This window comes from Perognathus longimembris, chromosome 14 (assembly GCF_023159225.1).
Source record: "Perognathus longimembris pacificus isolate PPM17 chromosome 14, ASM2315922v1, whole genome shotgun sequence".
Lineage (NCBI taxonomy): Eukaryota > Metazoa > Chordata > Mammalia > Rodentia > Heteromyidae > Perognathus > Perognathus longimembris.
The window spans coordinates 53,812,469-53,837,591 of NC_063174.1; the positions used below are offsets into that span (position 1 = coordinate 53,812,469).

Genomic DNA, 25,123 nt, shown 5'->3' on the forward strand with positions numbered 1-25,123 from the left:
AATGATGAAAATCATCATTCTACTCTACAGAGCTTATAAACTCTATGAACTTTAACAATAAAACTATTTCTTCAAGATCAGGGGATATATACATTTCTTTCCTTTTGTTTAGAATCATGTGTTTCCTCTTTCTCATTCCCTCCCTCTTGTGTGGGACCTTAAAAAATTAGACAGTATTTTGGGGTATTTGTAGACAGTTTTCCCTCAAGAGTAAATAGAGCAACAAGTATTAATACCACTTTGACCCTAGGAAAATACCTTCCTGCTTTCCCATTATCCTCTGTGGAATTAGTTATTCTTAAATTAAGGCAAACTCTTTCAATGTATCATATTACTGACCGATTGAAAAATACTTGTAGAACTTCCCAAGGCTCCAACTTTTTCACCAGTTTCAAAGTGGTCTGGAGTTAGTTTATGTATGAATCCCAAATGATCATAATATATTACGAAAACTGGGTCATCAAATTTTCCAATTCCAGTGTATATTTGCATTCCTATTTGGAAATAAACAGAAGTCTCTTGATACTGATATAACACAACTAGACAACATTTTTTTTTTTTTTTGGCCAGTCCTGGGGCTTGGACTCAGGGCCTGAGCACTGTCCCTGGCTTCTTTTTGCTCAAGGCTAGCACTCTGCCACTTGAGCCACAGCACCATTTCTGGCCATTTTCTGTATATGTGGTGCTGGGGAATCGAACCCAGGGCCTCATGTATATGAGGCAGGCACTCTTGCCACTAGGCCATATCCCCAGCCCCTAGACAACATTTTATATCACACTCTGTAACAATTTCTTCACTTATACTAAAGGGAAGCAGAAAAGAAAAAATACACTACCAATTTAGCTGTTGCATTTGAAAAAAATGATCATTTTAATTAAATACTGAGTTTCAGCAAATATTTTCTGTACTCATTGAGATGATTATAGATGATGATAAGACACTGAAACCAGGGCTATTGCAAAATATGTGTCTGAAGAATAAATCTTACCTCCTAACATACACAAAATCAGAGATTTTACATAGACTTATAGAGGAACTCTAAAACAACCAGTCTGATAGAATAAAACAAAATATATTTATAGCACAAAGGCAAAGAATTCTTGTACATTATACACAAAGAAAGAACCACCGCTGGGTGGTTGTGGCTCACATCTGTAATGCTAGTTACTCAGGAGGATGAGATCTGAGGATCATGATTCAAAGCCAGCCCAGGCAGGAAAGTCCATGAAATTCTAATCTCCAATAAACTACTAGATAAAAACAGAAGTGGAGCTGTGGCTCAACCTAGCCTTGAGCAGAAAGCACAGGGATAGTGCCCAGGCCCTGAGTTCAAGCCCCATAAGAGGGAAAGAAAGAAAGAAGAAAGAAAGGGAGGGAGGAAGGGAGGGAGGGAGGAAGGGATGGAGGGAGGGAGGGAGGGAGGGAGGAAGGAAGGCATGCAGAAAGAATCATAAAATAAAAGAGGGTTAGGTTGAACTTTTAAAAATCAGTATCTTTTTACTGGGAGAGAGCAAGGGAAGGGGTGACACTGTCCAAACAGAAATGTACTCTTTACTTGACTTATGTAACTGTAACACCTTGTATGTCGCTTTTATAATAACAATAAAAAATTAAAAATTAATATCTGTTTGTTCAAATGATATCATGAAGAGAATAAAAGGTAAGCTGCTGATTGAAAGGTATTTTTGAATCTTATTTCTAACCAAGAACTTATACCCATATTATGCTAAAAAGTCATAGAAATCAATAAGAAAAGTCAACTCAACCAAAATTTGATTAAGAAGACCTAAAGAGACAATTTGCTACAAAAGAATATAAAACAGGGCTGGAGGCATAGCTCAGGTAGTAGAGTAGAACTTGTGCAAGCAAGCTGAGCAACCTTGAGACCATAAGTTTAAATGCTGATACTAGCAAGGGGAGGTGGGGGGAGGGAGGGAGAGAAAGAGAGAGAGACAGACAGACAGACAGAGACAGAGATTGATTGATTTCGAGTGCCTGTGGTTCACATCTGTAATCTTAACTTCTCAGGAGGCTAAGAGATGGAGGATCTTGGTTCAAAGCAAACTCAAGCACAAAAGTCCATAAAATTCCACTTCCAAAGCAACTAGGAGAGGGCTGGGAATATGGTCTAGTGGCAAGAGTGCTTGCCTCGTTTACATGAATCTCTAGGGTCGATTCCTCAGCACCACATATATAGAAAAAAGCCAGAAGTGGCACTGTGGCTCAAGTGGTAGAGTGCTAGCCTTGAGCAAAAAGAAGTCAGGGACAGTGCTCAGGCCCTGAGTCCACGCCCCAGGACTGGCAACAAAAACAAAACAGCTAGCAGAAAGCAAAGCTGAGGGCATTGGCTCAAGTAGTAGAGTGTCAGTCAAGCAAGTACAGGCTCTGAGTACCGGCAAAAGCAAAAAACAAAAACAACTTGTGAAAATGTGTTCAACTCTAATAACTCATGAAAATAAAACTTTTTTTTTTTGTCAGTCGTGGGGCTTGAACTCAGGGCCTGAACACTGTCCCTGAGCTATTTTGTTCATTGCTAGCACTCTGCCACTTTGAGTCACAGCTCCACTTCTTGTTTTCTGGTGGTTAATTGGAAAGAAGAGTTTCATGGCAAGCCAAGTGCTGGCGGCTCAGGCCTGTAATGGCTACTTAGGAGGCTGAGGTCTGAGGATCACAGCTCAAAGCCAGCCTGGGCAGGAAACACCATAAGACTCCTATCTCTAATGAATCACCAACAAACCAGAAGTGGCACTGTGGCTCCAAGTGAGAGAAAGCTAGCCTTTTGAGTCTAAAAAGCACAGGGACAGTGCCCAGGCCCTGAATTCAAGCTCAATGACTGACTGGGGGGAAAAAAAAGGTCTCATGGCATGGCCTTTTCTGCTCTGGCTGGCTTTGAATTGTGATTGCAGTCTCCCAAGTAGCTTGGATTACATGCATGAGCCACCAGCACCTGGCTGCAAATAAAACTTTTAACAAGATACTATTAGGTACCAAAATGGCTTTCATCAAATAAAGTAACAATATTAAAATTGACATTAAGGGTGAGAAACTAGAACTTGTTCACACTGTAGTTAGAAGACTAAATTGATATAATTAATCTAATAATGTTGGCAGCACTGAGATTCACAAACGAGACAGCAGCTGTGTGAAATCGCCCAGCATTTTCCCTAATGGACACAGCTTACTGAATGGCTATTCCCAGATCAAACATCCTGCAGAACTGCCAAAGACATCACGAATTGCCACATTGATTTTATTTCTCCTGTATTCACAGGCTTGCTGGCAGGTTACAGTAGGTACAAATTCACCAACAATGTGGCACATGCAGAATCTAGTTAAAGAATCCATATGTAGTAGAGATCTCTTGTCCAGTCAGGCTGGCCCTTCAGCAGAAACAGACAAGACTAAACCAACTATGCATCACAGAAAGAAAACCTTACAAGACAAAGGACAGAGGATCAGCCTAGCTCTGCCACCAATCACAGGTGCATCTTGAAAATCTTCACACAGAACAGCAGTCTCTGACCTGGCAACTGAATGGCTCCAATTTAGAGAACAGCTACATCAGTTCTTCTCCTTTTGTGGAGTAAGGAGCCCAGTGTCACAAACTCTGTGGCAAATGTTTAATTCCTGGGTCACCTCTCTGGTCCAGTGATGAGAAAATATACCATAACCTTTCCGCTGCCCAGAACGGCCTAAGTGTTCTGAATATTTCAAATGAAAGGATTTGATATTAAAGCTTCCAACCAAAAACTTGGCTTCAGATACATAAATCCCAACAGACACAACTAATATAAAAAACACGGCAACATGCCTTCAGAAAAGTCAACAATTTCACAACAAAGGACTTGAATGTTAGTGTGTGGGTAAAATCTTAAACAAGGAATGCAAAGAACAGTGATAAAAACGATCAACAAAACGAAAGAGGACATGTATAAACAAACAGTTGAGTAACCTTGAAGAAAATCCAAACATGTATCTCATTGAAATAAGGGAGACAATGCAGGACACAAGAGAGAAGTTCAATAAAGATAGAGAAATATTTTTTAAAAAATCAAATTGAAACCTTGGAAAGAAAAATTTCAGTAACTCAGATAAAAACTAATTTGAAAGCCTTGCTAGTATAACAAAACCAGTTGAAATTAGACTATCAGGGACCACAGATATAGTAATTATAAAAAAAAAAAGACAAGGACAAAAATATTAAGAAAAATCTGAGTGAAACACACAAGACCCTTGGGACAAGACTAAAGACCAAACTTATGAATGGGGGGGTGGGGGTGGGGAAAAGAGAAGGAGGAAGAAGAGAAAGAACAAGAAGGGGTGGGTGGGTGGGGAGAAAGAAGAAAAGGAAAAGGAGGAAGAGGAAGAAGGAAGAAGAAGAGCAGGAGAGGGGAAGAAGAGGAGGAGGAGGAGGTGTAAGCTAAAGGCATGAATAACATTCAACAAAATAATCACAGAAAACTACTTGAAGATAATAAAAATAAAAAAATAATAAAAACAGCAGAAAAGCTCCACAATTTTTTTTTTAATAGTATGGGGTTTGAACTCAGTGATTACACTTGGTAAGTGCTCTACCACTTAAGAGACACTTCTGGCCCTTTTTTTTCTCTTGTTACTTTCGAGAAAGGGTCTTACTTTTTTTTTTTTTTTGCCAGTCCTGGGGCTTGAACTCAGGGCCTGAGCACTGTCCCTGGCTTCTTTTTGCTCAAGGCTAGCACTCTACCTCTTGAGCCACAGTGCCACTTTTGGCTTTATCTATATTATGTGGTGCTGAGGAATCAAACCCAGGTCTTTTTATCCCAGGTTTGCCTGGATTACAATCTTCCTATTTTATGCTTTGCAATAAAACTGGGATATCAAGTGCGTGTCACCACATTCAGCTATTGTTTTGATGGTGTTTCATGAATTTCTTCCTCCCAGGCTGGCCTCAAACTGCTATCCTACCAATTTACAGACTTACAGACTTACAGGATACGAATGGAGATTGAACAATACATTGTTGAATTACCAGTAGGTCCTTGGAGAATAAGGGAGGAAATTAAAACAAAATCCTAGAATCTAATACAAAATAAAAATCACAAGTTGCCAGAAACTTCAGGAGGCGGTAAAGACAGTGCTAAGAGGAAAGTTTATAGTTATGAGTGCCCACACGAGAAGTGTGATGTCTCAAATAAATAATGCAATGATGTATCTCAAATGGCTAGAAAAGAGCTGGGAATGTGGCTTCATGGTAGAGTGTTTGGCTAGCATGCAGGAAGCCCTGGGTTTGAGTCCTCAGCACCACATAAATAGAAAAAGCTAAAAAGTGGTGCTGTGGCTCAAATGGGAGAGTGCTGGCCTTGAGTAAATAGAAGCTCTGGGACGGAGCCAGGACTGGCAAAAAAAAAAAAAAAAAAAATCTTAGAAAAATAAAGGGAAAACAACTCACAATTAGCAGACAAAATTAGGAGAAATAAAAACGAGGGCAGAATGAAGCCCTGGGTTCGATTCCCCAGCACCACATATATAGAAAATGGCCAGAAGTGACGCTGTGGCTCCAGTGGCAGAGTGCTAGCCTTGAGCAAAAAAGAAGCCAGGGACAGTGCTCAGGCCCTGAGTTCAAACCCAGGACTGGCAAAAGAAAAAAAAAAAAAAAGAGGGCAGAAATAAATTTTTTTTTTTTTTTTTGGCCAGTCCTGGGCCTTGGACTCAGGGCCTGAGCACTGTCCCTGGCTTCTTTTTGCTCAAGGCTAGCACTCTGCCACTTGAGCTACAGTGCCACTTCTGGCCGTTTTCTGTATATGTGGTGCTGGGGAATTGAACCCAGAGCCTCATGTATACGAGGCAGGCACTCTTGCCACTAGGCCATATCCCCAGCCCCAGAAATAAATTTTAAAAAAGGATAAAGAAAGGGAGTAGGTAATTGTCAGTGAGATCAACTATTATTTTCATTGTGTGAACAAGCAAGAATGAAATCACTAGATTGCCAAATCAAGATGACGGAGGAGAATAAAATACCCATCATAAAACTCTATCGTATACTTCTGTGATCTCAGTTGTACCCATTTAATATATTGTTGCATATGCTTTAGCAAAGTGGTTGTGGCACTAAATGAGAAGGCTTTGTAACATGCGGAGCACAATTGTGGCTTGCTAAGTGGTGTCTATTATTATTGGCTCCAGGGACAGTAACACAGCACTGACACTGTGAATGAGAACAGAGTGCTCAGATCCAGTGTTTCTCTTCTTCAGGGATGTTTGTAGAATCTGCTTTCTGTAGATCCTACAAATCTATCACCCTTAATAGGTAGAGACCTTAGGCCTGGGTGATTAGAAAGGCATTTTCTTTTCATATATCTTTGAATCCCTGGTCCACTTGTGGTACTTTCAACAATAAAAGTAAATTTCTTACCTGCCTTGGTCAAGTAAATCCTCCCGTTTTTGGAAACTAGAACAATATCTGAAGTATAAAAGCTATGGGAAGTGCTCTTTATGATAGTATTGTAAAAATCACAGAGGAGCTCGAAATTGTTGCCGCCATCCAATGAAAGCCATACCTGAGGGAATAAAGAGATGGCACCTCACTGAAGAGCAGAGGTGAGCAGCTGGCAATTAGTGAGTAGCCCTTTCTTCCAACATCTGAGGGGCCCTATACCTATTCACAAATGTGCACACCTATCCAGGCCTCTTACCTCCAAGATCTACCTTCCCTCTCCAGCCCAGAGTCCATGATAGTGTCTGTAAGCAGAGAGTCGGGGGTGCACACTACACAGGGCAAATGGGTAAAAGAACCACATTCTTCCCCTTGCTTCTCAAGTGGAGTTTCCTTGCTCACTAAAGGATGGAATGCTGGGTACATGTATATGTGCCATTATTTTCTAGGCTCCCAAGGGGGATGCATAAGGGATCGACTCTTAAACCTTTTCACTTTCCAGACATAAGCATTCCCTTAAGCGATACATTTGCTGTATTCCACCAATTTTGATGAGTTGTAGCTTCATATAGTTCTTATTTTACATTTGCATAAAAGTAATAATCATTGTTTTATTCAATGTTTATTACGAGAAGCCAGGTACTCTGACAATTACTTTACATATAATATATATTTCAACCTGCACCCCAATGGCCAGAGTAGATGATTACTAACCCCTGCACACAGGGGCGTTGGAGAGGTAGCATAAGATTGAAATCTAGGACATGCCAGAGTCAAGATTTGCACTGAGAACAGAGGGTCCAAATATTTTTAAATTTTGTGTGATTTCTTTTCTGGTTCCTATGTTATTTTGACGTGTGTTGTTTAATTTCCAACTATTTGGAGGTTTTTCTCATTTTCTTTCTGTTATCAATTTCTATACTGTTAGGTTTCACCACGTCTATGGCCTGTGAATAGGCATTATATAACTTCTATTGTTTTAAATTTACTGAAGTGTGTTTTATGGCCCAGAATGTGATTAAGTATCTCAATGAATGTCCCATGCCAGTTCCAGAAGGATTTGTGCTCTTCTGTTGTTGGAGGAAGGCATCTATAGATATCCATTATATGGGGTTGATGCACTAGGTTTGGTATATCCTATTTTGGTTTTTAGTCTGCTGCATCTGCCCATTTCTGACAGTGGGGTGGTGATGTTGCCAAACATACTGGTGTCACTGAGTCCTTGCAATAGCCTCAGTTTTTGCCTCAGTGTTTTGGCCCTCTGTTGTTATGGAAAATCATGATAAACACAATGATATCTTCTTGGAGAACTGACTTTGTCTTTGGATTGGTGTGTTCAGATCATGAATGTTCACAGTGACATCAGTGGAGCTAGTGGAATTCATATCTACCAATTCATTTTATATTCATTGCCTCTGTTCCTATTTCATCTCCCACTTGTTTCCCACCTTTTATGGCCCTACTGGAACATTTCGTGTGATTCAATTTTCCTTTCCTTATTAGCATGCTAATGAATACTTTTTTGTGTTGTGCAGGTCCTGGGACTTGGATCCAAGTGTCCACACCCTTGGTCAGCCTTTTTTGTTCATTCACATTTGGTGCTCTACCTCGTGAGCTATCCCTTTTTTCCACTCCTCTCCCCTCCCCTCCCCCTGTCCCTTCCCTCCCATTCCCCTCCTTTCTCAGGTCCTTGCTTCCTCTTCCCCTATTTTATCCCTTAAGTTTCTTGAAGCATTCGAGAGTTTTTCCTTTGTCTTCAAGTTTTGTCCATTTGATAGTAATGTGTTCCTGTGTCGGTCTTTATTGCACTGGTCCTGATTGAAAGTTTTGATCTTTTTGAATTTGTTTGTCCATTTCTGTCCTTATTTGGAAGGGTGTTATTCTTTATTTTTTCTCAGATAAGATCTGTGTCCTCCTTTCTCTTGTCCCTCTTGCACTCTCTGATGGTGTGCTTGATGGCATCTCTTAGGTTTTTTTTGTTTTTTTTTTTTGGCCAGTCCTGGGCCTTGGACTCAGGACCTGAGCACTGGTCCCCTGGCTTTTTTTGCTAAGGCTAGCACTCTGCCACTTGAGCCACAGCGCCCCTTCTGGCCATTTTCTGTATATGTGGTACTGGGGAATTGAACCCAGGGCCTCATGTATACGTGGCAAGCACTCTTGCCATTAGGCCATATCCCCAGCCCATTGATGGCATCTCTTTAGTCCCTTAAGATCTTTTTACTTCTGTCATCTGTTTTCTTCTTTGCTCCTCATTGGTTTCAAATGATCTGTGTGAGTTTACTGACTCATTTTGTTCTGTCTGATCAAAACTGCTGACTAACTCTTCTGGTGAAAATGTTTAATTAGGCTAGCTCTAGAATTCCCATTTGGTTCTTCAAAAAAAAGTTTCTAATTTCTTCACTGATATTTTCATGTTGTTCATGTACCATTTTCTGGATATTTTCCCACAAGTTCTGTATGTGCTCTCTGTTAGATCACTGAGCACCTATATGAAATAATCTTGAATTATTTTCCAAGTACTCCACAGGTCTGCACTTCTTTAGGGTTAATCTCTGAAAGTTTTTTTAGGGTTAATTTCTAAAGGAATTTTTTTTTTTGATTGGGTCATGTTTCACTCTTTTTTTTTTTTTTTTTTTTTTTTTGGCCAGTCCTGGGGCTTGGACTCAGGGCCTGAGCACTGTCCCTGGCTTCTTCTTGCTCAAGGCTAGCACTCTGCCACTTGAGCCACAGCACCACTTCTGGCCATTTTCTGTATATGTGGTGCTGGGGAATCGAACCCAGGGCCTCATGTATACGAGGCAAGCACTCTTGCCACTAGGCCATATCCCCAGCCCTTCTTTTTTGTATTCTTGTGCTTTGTTGTTATTGAGTCTTCAAAGTGTTTGAAATAAATAGTTTGGGCTGCTTTCATAAAAACATTTACCTCTCAGCTTCAGGGGTTCTAGGAACGCAAACGTTTTTCTGAAGATGTGGCCTCTCTGGCCTGAATGTGTTGCTTTAGGTGTCTCCGAATCTGTAAGCAGTCGGTTATTTCTTCCCAGAAGCCTGAGGTACTTGTGGGCAGCCCTACCATGCCTCAGTGATCACCTCTGATTTCAGTGGTTTCCAAACAAGGTCCCATCAGCATGCTCAGTCAGGAGAGATGGGTTCCAGTCCCTCAGGTAGCCTCTGGACTGCACAGACGGTTGGTGGATGGTCCACTTTTTTGTTTCTTGTTTTGAGAGAAAATCCCTTTTGTGGAAGATTTCCTCTCAGTTGCACTGCATTGAGCCAGATAGGAGAAGAGGCACAGATAGGCATGCAAAAACACCATAGAAGAGTAACAAAATTCAAAAGCAAAGGGAGGTTTGAAACGGTTTCCAGAAGACCTAGAAAAAGGGTGCCACCTTTACAAATCTCCAAATTTTTCATAACTAAAAAACCATAACAAGGCTAAAATAAAAACAAGTCTATATTCAAGTATAGAATAGATTTACAAATTGAGGGACACAGGTTCAATTAGAAACTAATCAAGTGTCTCATCAAGGGTAAGAAAATTAAATTTGAAGGAAAAATGTGTTTAGTAACTGTTTTGAGCTATTTATTTTATTAGCCCCATTGCCCAAGTTGTTTTGAATAAATTAAGATGCGCACTGGCTTTGCACACACGGGGTTAAATGTTATTGGTTGCCAGAGGCTATTGCAAGAGGACATCAGTACACACTATATCTTCTGAGACACCAAGTCAGCACAAGTCATAGGATTGGCAAGTGTTGAGTTCTGAGTTCTTATAAGCACTTTTTATCTAAACAGTGTTCTTCATTTCAAAGTTAAAGATGGAGGAACCTGTGTATGTGTGAGGCAAACCCACACCCTGTGAAGTACCATCCCCAAGTCTAAAGAGGAAACTATGTCCTTTCTCATCACCAAACTTTAGCCTCTTAATTTCATTTTCCACAGAACATTTGAGAAACATCAATAAGAAACTGAATTTGTATCTCTCATTGGAAGTCACTGCAGTGCTTTCTAAATTCTGAAGTTTACTAAATCCTTCATATTTTGGTACTTTGAAGTTAGCTAATGGGATCCTTTGCTACTTATTAATTGTTATTTTACTTGGGCGGAAAGGGTGAGTCTAAAACTCAAAAGACTAATCAGCAACTTGGTAAATGCTAGTTTGCTCAGTCTTTATTATTAAGAAAAACAGGCTCAGGCTGGGAATATGGCTTATTGGTAGAGTGCTTGCCTAGCATGCATGAAGCCCTGGGTTCGGTTCCTCAGTACCACATAAATAGAAAAGGCTGGAAGTGGCACAGTGGCTCAAGCAGGAGAGTGCCAGCCTTGAGGAAAAGAAGCTCAGGAACAGTGCCCAGGCCTGGCAAGCAAGAAAAAAAAAAAGAGAGAGAGAGAGAGAGAGAGAGAGAGAGAGAAAGGAAGGAAAGAAGGAAAGAAGGAAGGAAGGAAGGAAGGAAGGAAGGGAGAGGGAGAGAAGGAGAGAAAGAGAGAGAAAGAAAGAGAAAGGAAGGAAAGAGGGAGAGAGACAGAAAGACAGAAAGAAACAGAGAGACAAAAAAAGAGAAAGAGACAGAGAAAGAAAGAGAAAAGAGAGAATGAAGGAAGGAAAAGAAAGAGAGACAGAGAAAGAAAGAGAAAAAGAGAGAAAGAAAGAAAGAAGGAAGGAAAAGAAAGGAAGAGAGAGAGTGATATAGAGAGAGAAAAGATATATAGGTTCAGCCCTGGTGGCTCATGCTTGTAATCCCAGCAGCTCTGGAGGCAGAGAGCCGAGGATCATGGTTCAATGCCCATCCCAGATTATTATCTCCAATTAACCAGCAGAAAGCCAGAAGTGGAGATGTGGCTCAAGTGGTAGAGTATTAGACCTGAGCAAAAAAGGCAAGAGCACAAGGCCCTGAGTTCAAGGCCCAGTACCAGCAAAAAGAATGGGGGCAGTGGAGGGGGTCAGGAAGGTTCTACTTCCTAAAAGATTCCAGAATCTCAATGGACTCTGTGACCTGGGAGATTCTTCCACTAATGGCTATTTTTGCAGATCCTAGGTTTGCACCAGCCAAGGAAAAAAATGATCACTGAAAGGAGAAAGATGTTTTTCAAACTCTTCTTGAGGAATCTGAAATCTTTTCCTTCTTGATTTACATGTTCTACTAAAACCAACCAACAGTTTGTACATTAATTTACTACCTCAGAATCCTATCTCTGGACACCAATGTCCATGGCCCCAACCCAGTTTCCTACAACCAAAGCAACTCAACAAAAAAACTCCGGATTCTCCTATCAAGTCTCCTTCCCTCTTTTCACTATGTTGTCTTCATGTGTACAAGGCATTTTATCCTTTTCACCACCCAGTACCCATTCCTTTCCTCTTCCATCTTCATTCCCGCAGATCCTTGCCTAGATAGTCCCTATGTGCCACCATCAACACTGCTGTCATCATCGGCATCATCATCATCATCATCATCATCATCATCATCATCATCACCACCATCATCAACATCATCACCATCATCATCATCATCACCATCATCGCCATCATTTCAGGTCTATACTCCATAAATAAAGAACATGCAATTTTTTTTTAAGTTAGCTAATGGCCCCTTGGAACTGTAAAAGGCCTATTACCAAGCTTTCAAGTTACTCATACTGAACCGATTGATGGGGGAACGCACAGGTGGAGTATGCTACCATAAGGAAGAACACCACAACCCTAGGTGGAGGGTGTGGCGAAGGGTGTAGAAGCATGCACCCGAAATCCCAATATTGGGGAGATGAAGACAGAAGGACTGTGAGTTCTAGGTTAGCCTGGGCTACATAGCCAGATGGTCTCAAAACTCAAAACAGATAGAACAGCATAACCAGAAAGTGACACTTAGACAAAACCAGATAAAAGAAATGCCAATGTTAAACATACTTTCTATGGGTTCATGGAGAAATCTCAGTCATCCAAAGTTGCAAAGAAATGTATTGTAAGGGGTAAAGTTCAGGAAAGCTTTGGCTAACTATGGCTCAGTAAAGGAATGGGAAATTGGAAACTGATAGTACTAAGCATAGCACCCGGTAAGTAGTCAACAGTTATAGTCTTCCTACTTTCCCCTTCTGGATCAGCAGAGTAGCTCTGCCCTTTATGCACAACCACTGAGCAGGGAGGAAGTTCTAGACTCAGCCTCGTACGCTGCAGGAAGCTTCTCGGGAACATACCTGGTTGCCATATACATATAGAAAGTGGCTTCGGGGATGAAATACCATCCCTTGAGGGTTAGTGAATAGTGCAGGAAACCTGAAAGGAGGAAATTTGACTTGGAGACTTGGTTGGTTATTCTTTAGAACATTCACAGTAACCATGGTACGTTTGGTAGTCTAGAAGAGGAAAAAAAAACAAGCACAAAGAAGTGATGAATACTTTCCCATAGTTATTATTACAATTTTTTTAGACGTTTCTGTTACTTGGATTTCACATAGCATTAAATGGAAGGATTAGTAATCTCTGATGTTTCTGTAGTCTCCTTTCCTGCCCATTTGCTAGCTACTGAAATAAAGTTCAGGAGATGAAATAATTGGCCTGAAGTTTTATAATAAATGGCACAGAGAGGTTTATCATAGTCATTATTGAACCCAGCAGACATCCTGCGATGTCAACACATAGAACTATGTGCCCAAAGTGTGAATGTCTAAGCCACACTCTAGTTCTAGGGGATAAGGGTGTTAAAGGGATCAAGATATATAACACCCCAAGACATACCACTTTGACATAAAGGTAATTTTCAGCTGAAAACATCTGATTCAACTGAGGAAGAAAAGAAAAAAAGAGGCAAATTTCTCAGAGCTTTCCTGATCTGACTAAAACCCAATAACTTCTAGGAAGAGAGACTACCATCTGTTTCTTACCAGAGTGGATCTAACCCCAGAAAAGAGAAAGCAGTCCCTTCCCCAGGTGAGTGTTAGGGTTTGGGGGGGAGGTACCAGCTTGGACAAATATTTGTCTTCCTGCTCCCATTTGTGGCCCTGAAAACCTGTTAGAAAGGAAAGAAGGCAGGCAGGGAGGGAAGGGAAGGGAGAGGGAAGGGAGAGGGAGAGGGAGAGGGAAGGGAGAGGGAGAGGGAAGGGAGAGGGAGAGGGAAGGGGAGGGGAGGGGAAGGGAGAGGAAGGGAGAGGAGGGAGGGGAAGGGGAGGGAAGGGGAGGGAAGGGAGAGGGAAGAAGGGAGAGAGAGAGGGAGGGACGGAGGGAGGAAAGATCATTTCTTTTCCTCAAACAAATAGGCCCAGTTAAATTTCAAAAATGTTCATTCAAGCCAGGCACTCAGAGGCTGCAGTTTGAAGCCAGCCAGGCAGGAAAGTCCATGAGACTCTTGCCTCCAGTTAACCACCAGGAAACCAGAAGTGGAGATTTAGCTTAAAGTGGTAGAGCACTAGCCTTGAGCAACAGAGCTCAGGGACAGTGCCCAGATTCTAAATTCAAGCCCCATGACCACCAACAACAATAAAGTTTATTCAGCTTACAATTATCTTTAAGCCAAAGTGACCCATTTGGGGGTATCATTTATTTTCTCATCACCATTAAGGTCATATCCAAACTTCAACCACCATTTTGAGTAATTTATTATGGACTTTATCTCACAAAGATGCACAATGCCTGCATAAATGCAATGTTTCCTTTTCTGCTGTTTTTTTTTTAATCACTCTAATTTGCAAGGCCCTGTTATTGAAGACAACAGGCAAAAGATTTCCTCTTCTACAATCTCTAGGGTATGAGCAGAACTAGGTATTTTCTGATGACTGTGAGAATAATTCTACTTCATAACCATTGTTAAACATATTTAGAATAGAAACTACAGGCCTGTGGCAAGGGGTTTCATTTTGTGTGTGCGCACGCACGTGTGCACATCTGCATGCTCACATACGCCCATTTTAACCAGCCATTTTATGGAACCTGAAATTTATATGAAAAATGTTGAACTTATGTCCTTTTGGAGAATTAACAAAGCACAACCAGTATCATAGTTTTTTTTTGTTTTTGAGTACTGAAAAGTGATCTCAAGGCCCTACACTTGCTAGGCAAGTAAGTACCTTATCACTTGAGCCATGCCTCCTTCTTGCTTTAGGTTCACTTTCAGGCAGGGTCTTGCATTTTTGTCCTGAATTGACTTCAGAACTGCAATCTTCCTGTCTATACTTCTCACATAGTTGTGATTAGAAATGCGAATCACTGTACTCAGCTTATTTGTTGAGATAAGGTCTCCTTAAGTCTTCAGTTGCTGGCTCTTAAACCGTGACCCTCCCAAGGTCTGCCTCCCAATGTGGGATTATAGACATGACTTTCTCTGCCTGGCCTTGATTTTCACTTTTGTCAAACTGAAGGGCAATCAAAGGTAAGAAATGTCTTGTGTCAAACAATACTACTTAATATAATTTTGCATTTGCCAATTTTTATCAGGCTTTATTGCCAAACATAATGAGAATGTGAAAATAAATGTGCATTTTTGTAGTGCAAGGAATGATCATCTGTAGGTTATAAGACATACCAAATCATGGAAGAGGTAAATGCCAGTATTTTGCTCTGGGTCAACAAGAAATGTTACCACCCTTGGAAAAGATCTTACACTTCTGGAATTATAACTTATGCAAGGTGTCCAGGCAAGGAATGGTTCTTCACTAAAAAAGCAAGCGCTTGCCTACAAAAAAAATAAATAAAAGGAGAAGTTAATGCCATCTTTGAAATTTAATTTATTATCATAGGAAATCATAAACCATTGAGATATCCTGATTGGTGATGTGTCACATTTTAAAAACCTTTACAGTCCATGACTCACTTCTGGGGAAATCAGTCCAGAGAAAAACAATGGCAAAACAGGGCTTTCTGGTTTTTATTGTTTGTCTAGAATAACTGTGGAGATCTCAGCTTATCATAATTAGGCAACTGCCATTAAAACTAAGTAGAGACACCAGTAGAAGAAAAAGCAGATCACAAAACTTCTTAGCATATAGAGTTGTCTTGGTTGTAGTTGTAGTTGTTGTGCCAGTACTGGCGCTAGAATTCAGGGCCTGGGCACTGTCTCCAAGTGTTTCTTAAAAAATAATAATAAGGGGTGGGAATGTGGCCTACTGGTAGAGTGCTCGCCTTGCATGCATGAAGCCCTGGGTTCGATTCCTCAGCACCACATATACTGAAAAAACCAGAAGTGGTGCTACGGCTCAAGTGGTAGAACGCTAGCCTTGAGCACAAAGAAGCCAGGGACAGTGCTCAGGCCCTGAGTTCAAGCCCCAGGACTGGCAAAAAAACAAAACAAATAAAAAACCACCCTGTTATTATAAAGATGTTAAAGTTACGTAAGTCAAGCAAATAGTAATTTTTTGGGGGGACAATGTCACCTCTTCCCTCATTCTCTCCCAATTTTTCCTTCCCATCTCTACCCACAAGCTGAATAGTTCATTTTCAATAGTGTCTAGTGACTGCTGCATTTGTTTAAGCGTTGTCCCTCCATTTCTGTGCTCTCCCTCCTCTTACTCCTTCCTCCAAAGACAGATAAATGAACAAAACACAAACAAAAAGAAAACAAAATAGCAACAAAGAAAAACAATCCCTTGCTTCCATTGCCTGGAGTTCATTTTGATAAACATTATTTTGTATGATCGGATGTCCATAGGCATTGTATCTTTGTGTTCCTCTCCTAAGAGTATCATCCTCTAGTCTCACTGTGTGTGAATGCCTAGAGACATGCCTGTATATTTATCATGTCCTGGAATATTTTAGATTGTTTCCACATGTGAGAGAAAATATGGGCCATTTGTCTCCCTGAGCTTGGCTTACCTCACTTAACCCGATTTCCCTGCAAATGACCTAACACTATCCTTTCTGATGGCTGTGTAAAATTCATTGTGTATAGGTACATTTTTTTGGATCTATTGTAGGGCAGCATCTTTCCACAACTTGGCAATTGTGAATAGTGCAGCAATGAACATGCACGTACAAATGTCTTTATGACATCCTGGCTTGTGATGTACTAGGTAGATGACCAGGAATGGTATGGCTAGATCGTAGGGAAGATCTATGTGTAGTGTCTTTTGTTTGTTTGATTTTTCTTTTTTGCTTGGTCATAGGGCTTGAACTCAGGGCCTGAGCACGATCACTGAGCTTTTTGTGTTCAAGGCTACCACTCTACTTACCACTTGAAGTCACAGCACCACTTCTGTTTTTCTGCTGGTTAATTGGAGATAAGAGTCTCACAGACTTTCCTGCCTGGGATTGGCTGGCCTCAAACCATGATCCTTAGATCTCAGACTCCTGAGTAGCAGGGATTATAATCGTGAGCCACTGGCACCCAACTATGTTAAGTCTTTTGAGGAAATCTAGACTGCTGTCCAGAGTGGTTGTACTAGTTTACATTCCCACAAACATTTCAATAAGGTTCCTTTTGTCTCTTTTGTGCTCAAGGCTAGTACTCTACCACATGCGCCACAGCTCTACTTCCACCTTTTTTTTTACATTAATAGCAATTTTTAAAGTCATGCATAACAAAATTTGTCACTTTTTAAGATATTCAATATCTTACCTCACTTAGGGTCCTATTCCTGTCAAAGGTGATAGTAACATAGTCAACTATAATATAAAAAGACACAGAAATTATGAGCAGCATTGATATTTCTAGGATTGAAAGGATAGTATTATTAAAACCGTTTCTATCAAAATGAGAAGTTATGTGTCATCGATTAATGTATATGAACACACATTTTTCTTGTGGTTATTTAGGCGTGCCTATTAGCTCAAAAATTTAAAGCTTTCCCCTTATTTTTATACTATTGATTTACATGAAAGATACTTGCCATTATATTTTATCCTATTTTTGTTGTATACCATTTCATTTAATGATATACATAGTATGTCTATTGACAAAAGTTTGTTAATACATTGTTAAGTTTAAATTTACCTTCAAATTTTTCTCTGTTAGCAAAACATCTTTCACTATACCACAACTTTCCTTTGATATAGTCAACCTATGTAAATAAATAAATGAAAATATTATTAAGGGAAGTTGTAGATTTAAGACTTAAAAAAAAAAGTAAACAAAATCTCCAAAATTTGGTAGTTCAAAGACATAAGGCAAGAGAGAAAATTTGCATGAAAATAAAATCAAAAGTTTATAACAGCAAAAAAACCCCACATCCTTTCTAACCAAAGATAGCAGAACGATGACAAGAGTCTAGAATACATGTTTTGAATAATCATCAAAAAGAGAGAAGAATTGTACATAAATGAACATGTCAACTGAAAAATGCTTCATCAGTGAACCTTCTGAATTGATCAGAAGCCCCAAATTTGAGGTGGAAGGACTCCCTGGAGAGAGGCACTGGCGCAAGCCTGAGATCAAAGGCTGACGAATCAGCAGTCTGAAGCCTACACAAAATGCAAGGAGCAAAAAGGACCCCTGCTCAAGAAGGCCTGTGTGGGGGCCTGCAAGTTTCTTTCCACATTTTTGTTCCAACTGATCCCTCAGCCCACTAGATGGAGCTACTCACCTTCAGGGTGGGGTCACCCCCTTTCTGTTGCCCTAGGTGCCAGCTGTCTCTGCGAACACTGGCAAAGGCAAATCCAGATGTGTGTGTCAACCGATTCTGTAGGCATCTCTCAATCATGGCACGTTGACAACCAAGATCAAGCACCACAGGAAATGTGTACTATTTCCCTCTAATTTCAGACTCAAGAATATTACAGGATATGCCCATGGATATATTATTTTTCAATTTTGGCAGGAATTTAGTGCACCTTCTCAAGACATAGCCTTAGATTTTTCTTACCCTGTAATTTTCTTCTATTCTTTTGTTGTATTTTTGTCTCTCTCTGTTCGTGTGTGTGTGTGTGTGTGTGTGTGTGTGTGTGTGTGTGTGTGTGTGTGTGTTTGGTATTGGGGCTAGAATTCAGGGCCTGGGTTCTGTCCCCTAGTTTTTTCACTCAGGACTGTTATTTCTACCACTCGAGCCGCACTTCCACATCTATTTTTTTGCTGGTTAACTAGAGATAACAGTCTCACAGATTTTCTTGCCCCTGCTGGCTTCAATCTATGATCCTCATATTTTAGCCTCCTGAGTAGCTAGGATTCTAGGTGTGAGCTACCAGCTCTAGGCTATCTGTTTATTTTTAATCCTTCCAGTCAGGCACCTGTATTGCTTCACGCTTCTACTCCTAGCTACTTGGGAGGCTGAAATCTGCGGATCGCTGTTGGAAGTGAGTCTAGGCAGGAAAGTCCTGGAAACTCTTATCTCCAATTAATCACAGAAAAAGCTGGAAGTGATGCTGTGGCTCAACTGGTAGAGCAAAAAGGAGCTCAGGGACAATGCCCAGGCCCAAAGCTCAAGTCCCAGGACTCCTCCTCCAAAAAACAAAACCAAAAAACCCCCTAAAGATTCCTTCTGCTAACTCTGTCCCTCACCTCTGGAACTTCTTCCCAGAGGTTCAGCATTGCTCTTGTGGTTTCTAGCTGTTTTCCTTAAATAGGTTCCGAAGTTTCCTTATCTTGGTGGTAATCTGCATCTAAACAGTAGTGATTCTGGCCTTCAATTGATTCCATTTTTACTTGCTATTTTGGTACTTAGTCCCAGAAAGCATTTTTCTGCTATGGTTGGAACTCCTTATGGATGTTGGTTGTCTTTTGTTTTTTACTTGCTAAGGTCGCAGTGCCAATGACACTAACCTTGGTAGGTGTTTATTACATACTAACAATGGTTTTCTTACTAAATTTCATTGCTCCTGTTCAGCCTTCGCCTGTCCCATTGGCCCTCAAGTACACAGTCTGCCCCGAAGGAGCTTGCTCTGTCAGGAAGCCCAGATACCTTGGCTGTGCTTTAAAGGGAGCGTTCAGGCATGGTGTTCCCAGTAGCTCAAACTGTGGCAATGCGGAGAGGAGAGAAGACACCGTGCTCTCCACCCTAGAAGATGCCGTTCCTTCCTTTCCCTCAGAATCCCAAGTTGTGGGCCTCTCCTCAGCCCTCCTCCCATCCAGACTCCAAAGACTGGAGCTCTGCAAGCCCAGCGCTCTGTAAGACCCTCCACTTCTGGAACTTCCGCTGCCCTGAGCTGCAAAATGCCTTGTTTCTTAGAGCTGTTGGCCATTTTCTGTGGCTATAATACAATACCTGAGGCTGAGCAAGTAGTTGTAATTTGCTGTGCTGCCCCGGGAACAGTGACAAGAACATCATCTGTTTGTGTTCCTTTCATATGCATTCTTCCCCTAATGTTTTTTATTCATGGTGGTTGAATGCATGGACAGGAGGCTGAAGGGGATTAGGGGAGCCCACTATATTGAAGTCAGTTCTTTTGAATGTTAATCAGTTTTGCCTGTCTGGTTTTCCCAGTTCTTCTGTGCACTTTTTTTTTCCCCACTAGCAAGACAGAAAGTCAGTTCCTAGGAAATACCTATTTCCATGGACAGAAAGTGAGGGGACAAGCGATAGGCTACTCACAATCTTGTTAATAGTTTCCAAATCCTGCTGATGTGTTGATGGGAATGACTTGGCTGAATCACAAAGCTTGACTTTTGAAAAAGAAAAACTCACCAAAATCTCTGCCAGGAGGCAGAGACATTGCTACAGTGGAAGACATTGTTGTGCCTGTAAGCCTGAGAGCCCCCTCTGCCGTAGCTTTAGCATGCTCCTGTCCTGAGAACACTAGGCCCATCCAGTGAGGGAGGAAATAATCAGCCTCCACCCCCTTTACCTTGAGACGGCACTCCTTTAGGGCACTTATGACCATATAAGGCAACAAGATCCCCTTACAGTGACCTTCAGGCCTGGGCAGTCGCAGGACCCCTTATCTACCATTTGGGTGGCAGCTATAAATCCTAAGCCAACAAGATGAAGCCCCTGGTCTGCACATCCACATCGAGGTCCCCGCTTCAAGACCTCCTAGGTTGTCACCCGAGACAATAGAGGGCACTTCTTTCCACTTCTCCCAGTGAGAAGGGGTCTTGCCAGCCCCCTTTGCCGGCAATAAACTTTTCCTTTGTTCTTCTGTACCTGGATGTCTTTGTGGTTTCTGGCAATGTCTAATATATTCTAACAGTGCCCCTTTCTCTTTCTCCAAGGAGGCATAGATTAGCACCAGGGCGGGTAGACTGGGGCGATATTGACCACATTCCAGGCACCAGGCTCCTTAGCTGGGAGCCTTGTGCATAACATGGCTTGAACAGCCACAGCAGCCTGGAAAAAAATACACAGTAAGGGACACGGGGGGTTGCTGAAATGAGAAGGGCCACCTTTTCCTTGAAACAGAGCTGCCTGCCTGGTGTTGCTGGAAACTATGTTTAGTTCAAACTGTAAATAATATTGTAGTAGAAGGAATAACCAGTATTGAGAACTATTGTGTTAGAGCCAATCATCTATCTCCACCAGGCTTGAACTCGCCTGTGAACTGTCCCTTAGCTTTGTCACTCAAGGCTGGTGCTGTACTACTTGAGTCACAGCTCCATTTCTGACTTTTTGGTGATTCATTGGAGATAAAGTCTCATGGACTTTTCTGCCCACGTGGCTTCAATCCAGATCCTCAGATCTCAGTCTCCTGAGTAGCTAGCATTACAGGCATGAGCTATCAGTGCCTGGCTGAATACTTATCTTTCAACCAACACTTGCAAATGAAAAGCTCTTACCCTTTCAAAGCCACAAAAGTCTGCCCTTGTGAGCTAGAAGGAAAAAAGAAAAAGAAACAAATTGTTGCTTGTGTATCAGCTATAACAAAACATGGTAATTTGAACTATACCTAAGAAAATGTAGAGCAGTTAAGATGGTCAAACTTAGAAACAGCCTTTGCTATAACTTACACGACATTCTGAAGATTTCCCTTTTAGTCTTTGCTTGATTTCACCATTTTACCAATTTATTTATAACTTGATGAAATTCCAGAAAAGATCAAGATATAAAAAAACCCTACACTTTTATTTCATATTGTGGAGTTTGGGATGGACCTAGGGCCTTGTGCATACTCAGTGTTCCGGAAGTCTTATCTTTTAATGGTTTAAAGGGAGGAGTTAAGAGGCAAACATGGAGACAGCGAGTCTACCACCGACTTTGGCTTAGTGAGATCAGGCTTAACATTTATTATTTTCTCTTCCCACTTGGCTTCTTTTTCCCAGCCCAGTGCAGTCAGAGTTCAAGACTCTGGACTTAAGCCCTTATCTAATTCAGTGACTTGAGTTGAAGCCACAGGAGCTGTTCTTTTGTCAACTCTCTCTGTTCTACCAATTACTTGATAAGTACAAAAAAGGCTAGCTACATCAATTATCTAAGCAACCAATGGTAGATCCTCAGAGAGGCTATGAATATTTTATTTTATTTTTGTTTTTTTGTCAGTCCTGGGGCTTGAACTCAGGGCCTGAGCACTGTTCCTGGCTTCTTTTTGCTCAAGGCTAGCCACTTGAGCCACTTGAGCCACAGTGCCACTCTAGCCTTTTCTAGATATGTGGTGCTGAATTGAAAGCAGGGCTTCATGTATATGAGCCAAGCACTCTTGCCAGTAGGCCATATTCCTAGCCCCAAGGTTATGAATATTTATACACCCAAATAAAGATAATAGTACCCTGTGTGTGAATAATATCTGTTTCTCAATCAGTATAATTGCCTCTGCTTTATTTCCTGTTAGACTGACTGCTCCTGAATTTTGATCCTTGTCTTTTATCTGTTGTGATAATTTTGAGGGAAGTATTTATCAACATGTTTAAGAATTCTCTAGTATTTATAGTGCATAGCTTTTTCTTTTTCTTCTTCTTCTTCTTCTTCTTCTTCTTCTTCTTCTTCTTCTTCTTCTTCTTCTTCTTCTTCTTCTTCTGTCTTTTCTTCTTCAGTACTGGGGATCTAACTCAGGATGTTGAACTTGCTAGGCAAGCATTTTGCCACTGAGCTACATCCCAGATACTTCATAGCTTTATCTAAACATATTCTGTGCCTTTCAACCTCAACAACTTATATTTTCTTTTATTTTCCCCTACATTCTCCTGCCTGAAAAATCTCTCCCGTCTCTTCTGAGGATAGGGCCATGTTGAACAGACAAACCATCACTTTTCCTTACTTGTTGGCAGGACAGTTTTGAGTTGTCCTACAAAGAGGTTCCCAGCAGGACAGAGCCCCAGATTTCTACAGGCATTTTGTGGTTGTTGATCTGTTTTAATTTTATTTGACACATAGTAATTATATAAACATATGGAGTTCAGAATGCTACTTCAATACTTATATACAAGGTGTAGAACCCCTGTCAGGGAAACTGGCATATCTGTAGCTCAGAAAATGCTATTAATGTATCTTGCATTATAAATTACATTATAGCATCTTAGGAACACAGAGAGCAATAAAGAAATAAGCTGGGCCCTAATGGCTCAAGCCTGTAACCCTGACTACTCAGGAGCCTGAGATAGGAGAACTGTAGTTTAAAGTCGGCTTGGACAGAAAACTCCATCAGACTCTCATTTCCAATTGACCAGCAAAAAGCTGGAAGTGGAGGTTTTCTTAAGCCTTGGGCAAAAATGCTTAGCAAGTATGTGAGGCCCTGCCTTCAAGCCCCAGTACCAGAAAAAGAAAAAAAGAAAGAAAGAGATAACATTTTTTCTTTTTCTTTTTTTGGTCTTTGTTTTTTGCCAGTCTTGGGGCTTGGACTCAGGGCCTGAGCACTGTCCCTGGCTTGTTTTTGCTCAAGGCTAGCACTCTGCCACTTGAGCCACAGCGCCACCTCTGGCTTTTTGCACATATGTGGTGCTGAGGAACGGAGCCCGCAGCTTCATGTATATGAGACAAGCACTCTACCACTAGGCCATATTCCCAGCCCCATAATATTTTTTTCTACATGTATATATTTAAATTTTTGTATAAGTGAGCACAGAAATAAAATCAGCACCATTTCCAAGTTGTACATTCAATACTATGAGGGAAAGGGAAAAGTAGCTGTATTATGCTTTTACATTTTTTTTTTTTAAAGAAGGAAGTATCTTGAGTACAAGATATACCATGCTTTATTCAAAAGCCAAATGCTTCTTTTTATGTTGCGGAAACCATTGAAGGGTAGAGATTATTCACAGAGGTTTTCATACCTGTATGAGCTTGGTGGTTGGCTGGCGCAGATCTTTACTTACATAAAGACCCAAAGAGGTGAGGATAACTAAATAATGATTTGTTAAGACCATGTCTATTGCTGTAAGCTTTGAATGTTCTAAAGAAAGAAATCAAATCATACCATGAGTTAAAAAAAAAAAAAGTAGGCATTTAACAGACACTTCATCAATACTGATCAAGCGTGGCTATAAGGGAAATGCTGAATAATAATGAAGGCATCCAGAGCAGTTACCTTCCTGAAGTTTCGAATAGATGATTTCTGTCATATTATACCACGTAATATCCTCGTAATACCAGAATCCAGAGAAGGTGACGCCGACATAAACACCTACAGTAAAGGAAAAGGAAATGAGACTGAGGAAACACAGAGCCTGTCTCTCATTTCTACCCAGTGAGGCCTTCTTATTGCCATTCTCCACATATATTCTCTTCCCCTCTGCACTCTCCTCTCCTCCTGCCCACTTTCACTTCCCCTCTATTCCCCCTGCCCCCAATCTCCTCTCTCTTGCCCAACTAAACTCTCTTCAGTTTGAATCTCACTTGCCCAGGCACTGGAGAGATAAGTAAGGCACAGTTATACCTCAGGATTTTGGCTAACCATTCCACTGACTCCTAGAATAGTGACTTCTGGGAATAACATTTCTTTTTAAATAAATCCTTTTAATATATTTTCTACCCAAAGAATATCCTCTGAGCTGTACTTAATTATCAAATTGTTGTGTTTTTTTTTATTTTGGTTTTTTTTTTGGCAAGTCCTGGGGCTTGAACTCAGGGCCTGGGCACTGTCCCTGAGCTTTTGCTCAAGCCTAGCACTCTACCACTTGAGCCACAGTGCCAGTTCTTTTCTGTTTATGTGGTACTGCAGAATTAAACCCAGGGCTTCATACATGCTAGGCAAGCTCTCTACCACTAAGCTGCATTTCCAGCCCTCAAGGTTTGTTTGTTTGTTTGTTTGTTTTTACATCAAAGAGCAACAGAATATGCCCTGTGGAATAGACTACTGTGTTTTTTTGTTTGTTTGTTCTGTTTTTGCTGTTGTTGTTTTGTCAGTCATGGGGCTTGAATTCAGGGCCTGGGTCCTGTCCCTGAGCTCTTCAGCTCAAGGCTAGCGCTCTATCACTTTGAGCCACATCTCCACTTCTGTTTTTCTGGTGGTTAACTGGTAATAAGAGTCTCAAGGAGACAAAGGACAAAAAGACAAACCAATGCAACAGCAATACTTACAAAACTATATGGTGTAAACCAACTGTACAACTCAATGGAGGGGGGGGGGAAATGGGAAGAGGGGAGGAGGGGAAAATGAGGGAGGAGGTAACAAGTTGGATACGAAATGTATGCACTGCCTTACATATGAAACTATAACCCCTCTGTACTTCACTTTGACAATAAAGAAAAAAAAGAGTCTCATGGTCTTTCCTGCCTGGGTTTTGAACCATGATCCTCAGATATCAACCTCCTGAGTGGCTAGAATTATAAGCATGTAATGCCTGGCTGAACCACTGTGATTTAAAGATTATTTGAGTAGTATATAGATGCAGGCTTTGTCCTCCTGTCATCTACCTATAAATAAAGCATCAATCGTACCAGGAAATGGACACCTTCATTCTTATAGATAAGGAAAAAGGTACCAAAACAAC

The 25,123-nt window shown here is 41.0% G+C and overlaps 1 protein-coding gene across 1 annotated transcript in view; it reads right to left on the reverse strand.

Annotated features, from left to right (window-relative positions):
* Catsperb (cation channel sperm associated auxiliary subunit beta) overlaps positions 1-25,123 on the reverse strand; it is a 68,345-nt gene that overhangs the window by 28,901 nt on the left and 14,321 nt on the right. The window contains 9 exon segments of the mRNA XM_048362015.1: positions 340-494; positions 6,393-6,537; positions 12,603-12,761; positions 14,924-15,073; positions 16,952-16,998; positions 17,327-17,393; positions 21,038-21,070; positions 23,465-23,583; positions 23,719-23,814. Coding sequence (XP_048217972.1) covers positions 340-494; positions 6,393-6,537; positions 12,603-12,761; positions 14,924-15,073; positions 16,952-16,998; positions 17,327-17,393; positions 21,038-21,070; positions 23,465-23,583; positions 23,719-23,814 — 971 coding nt within the window.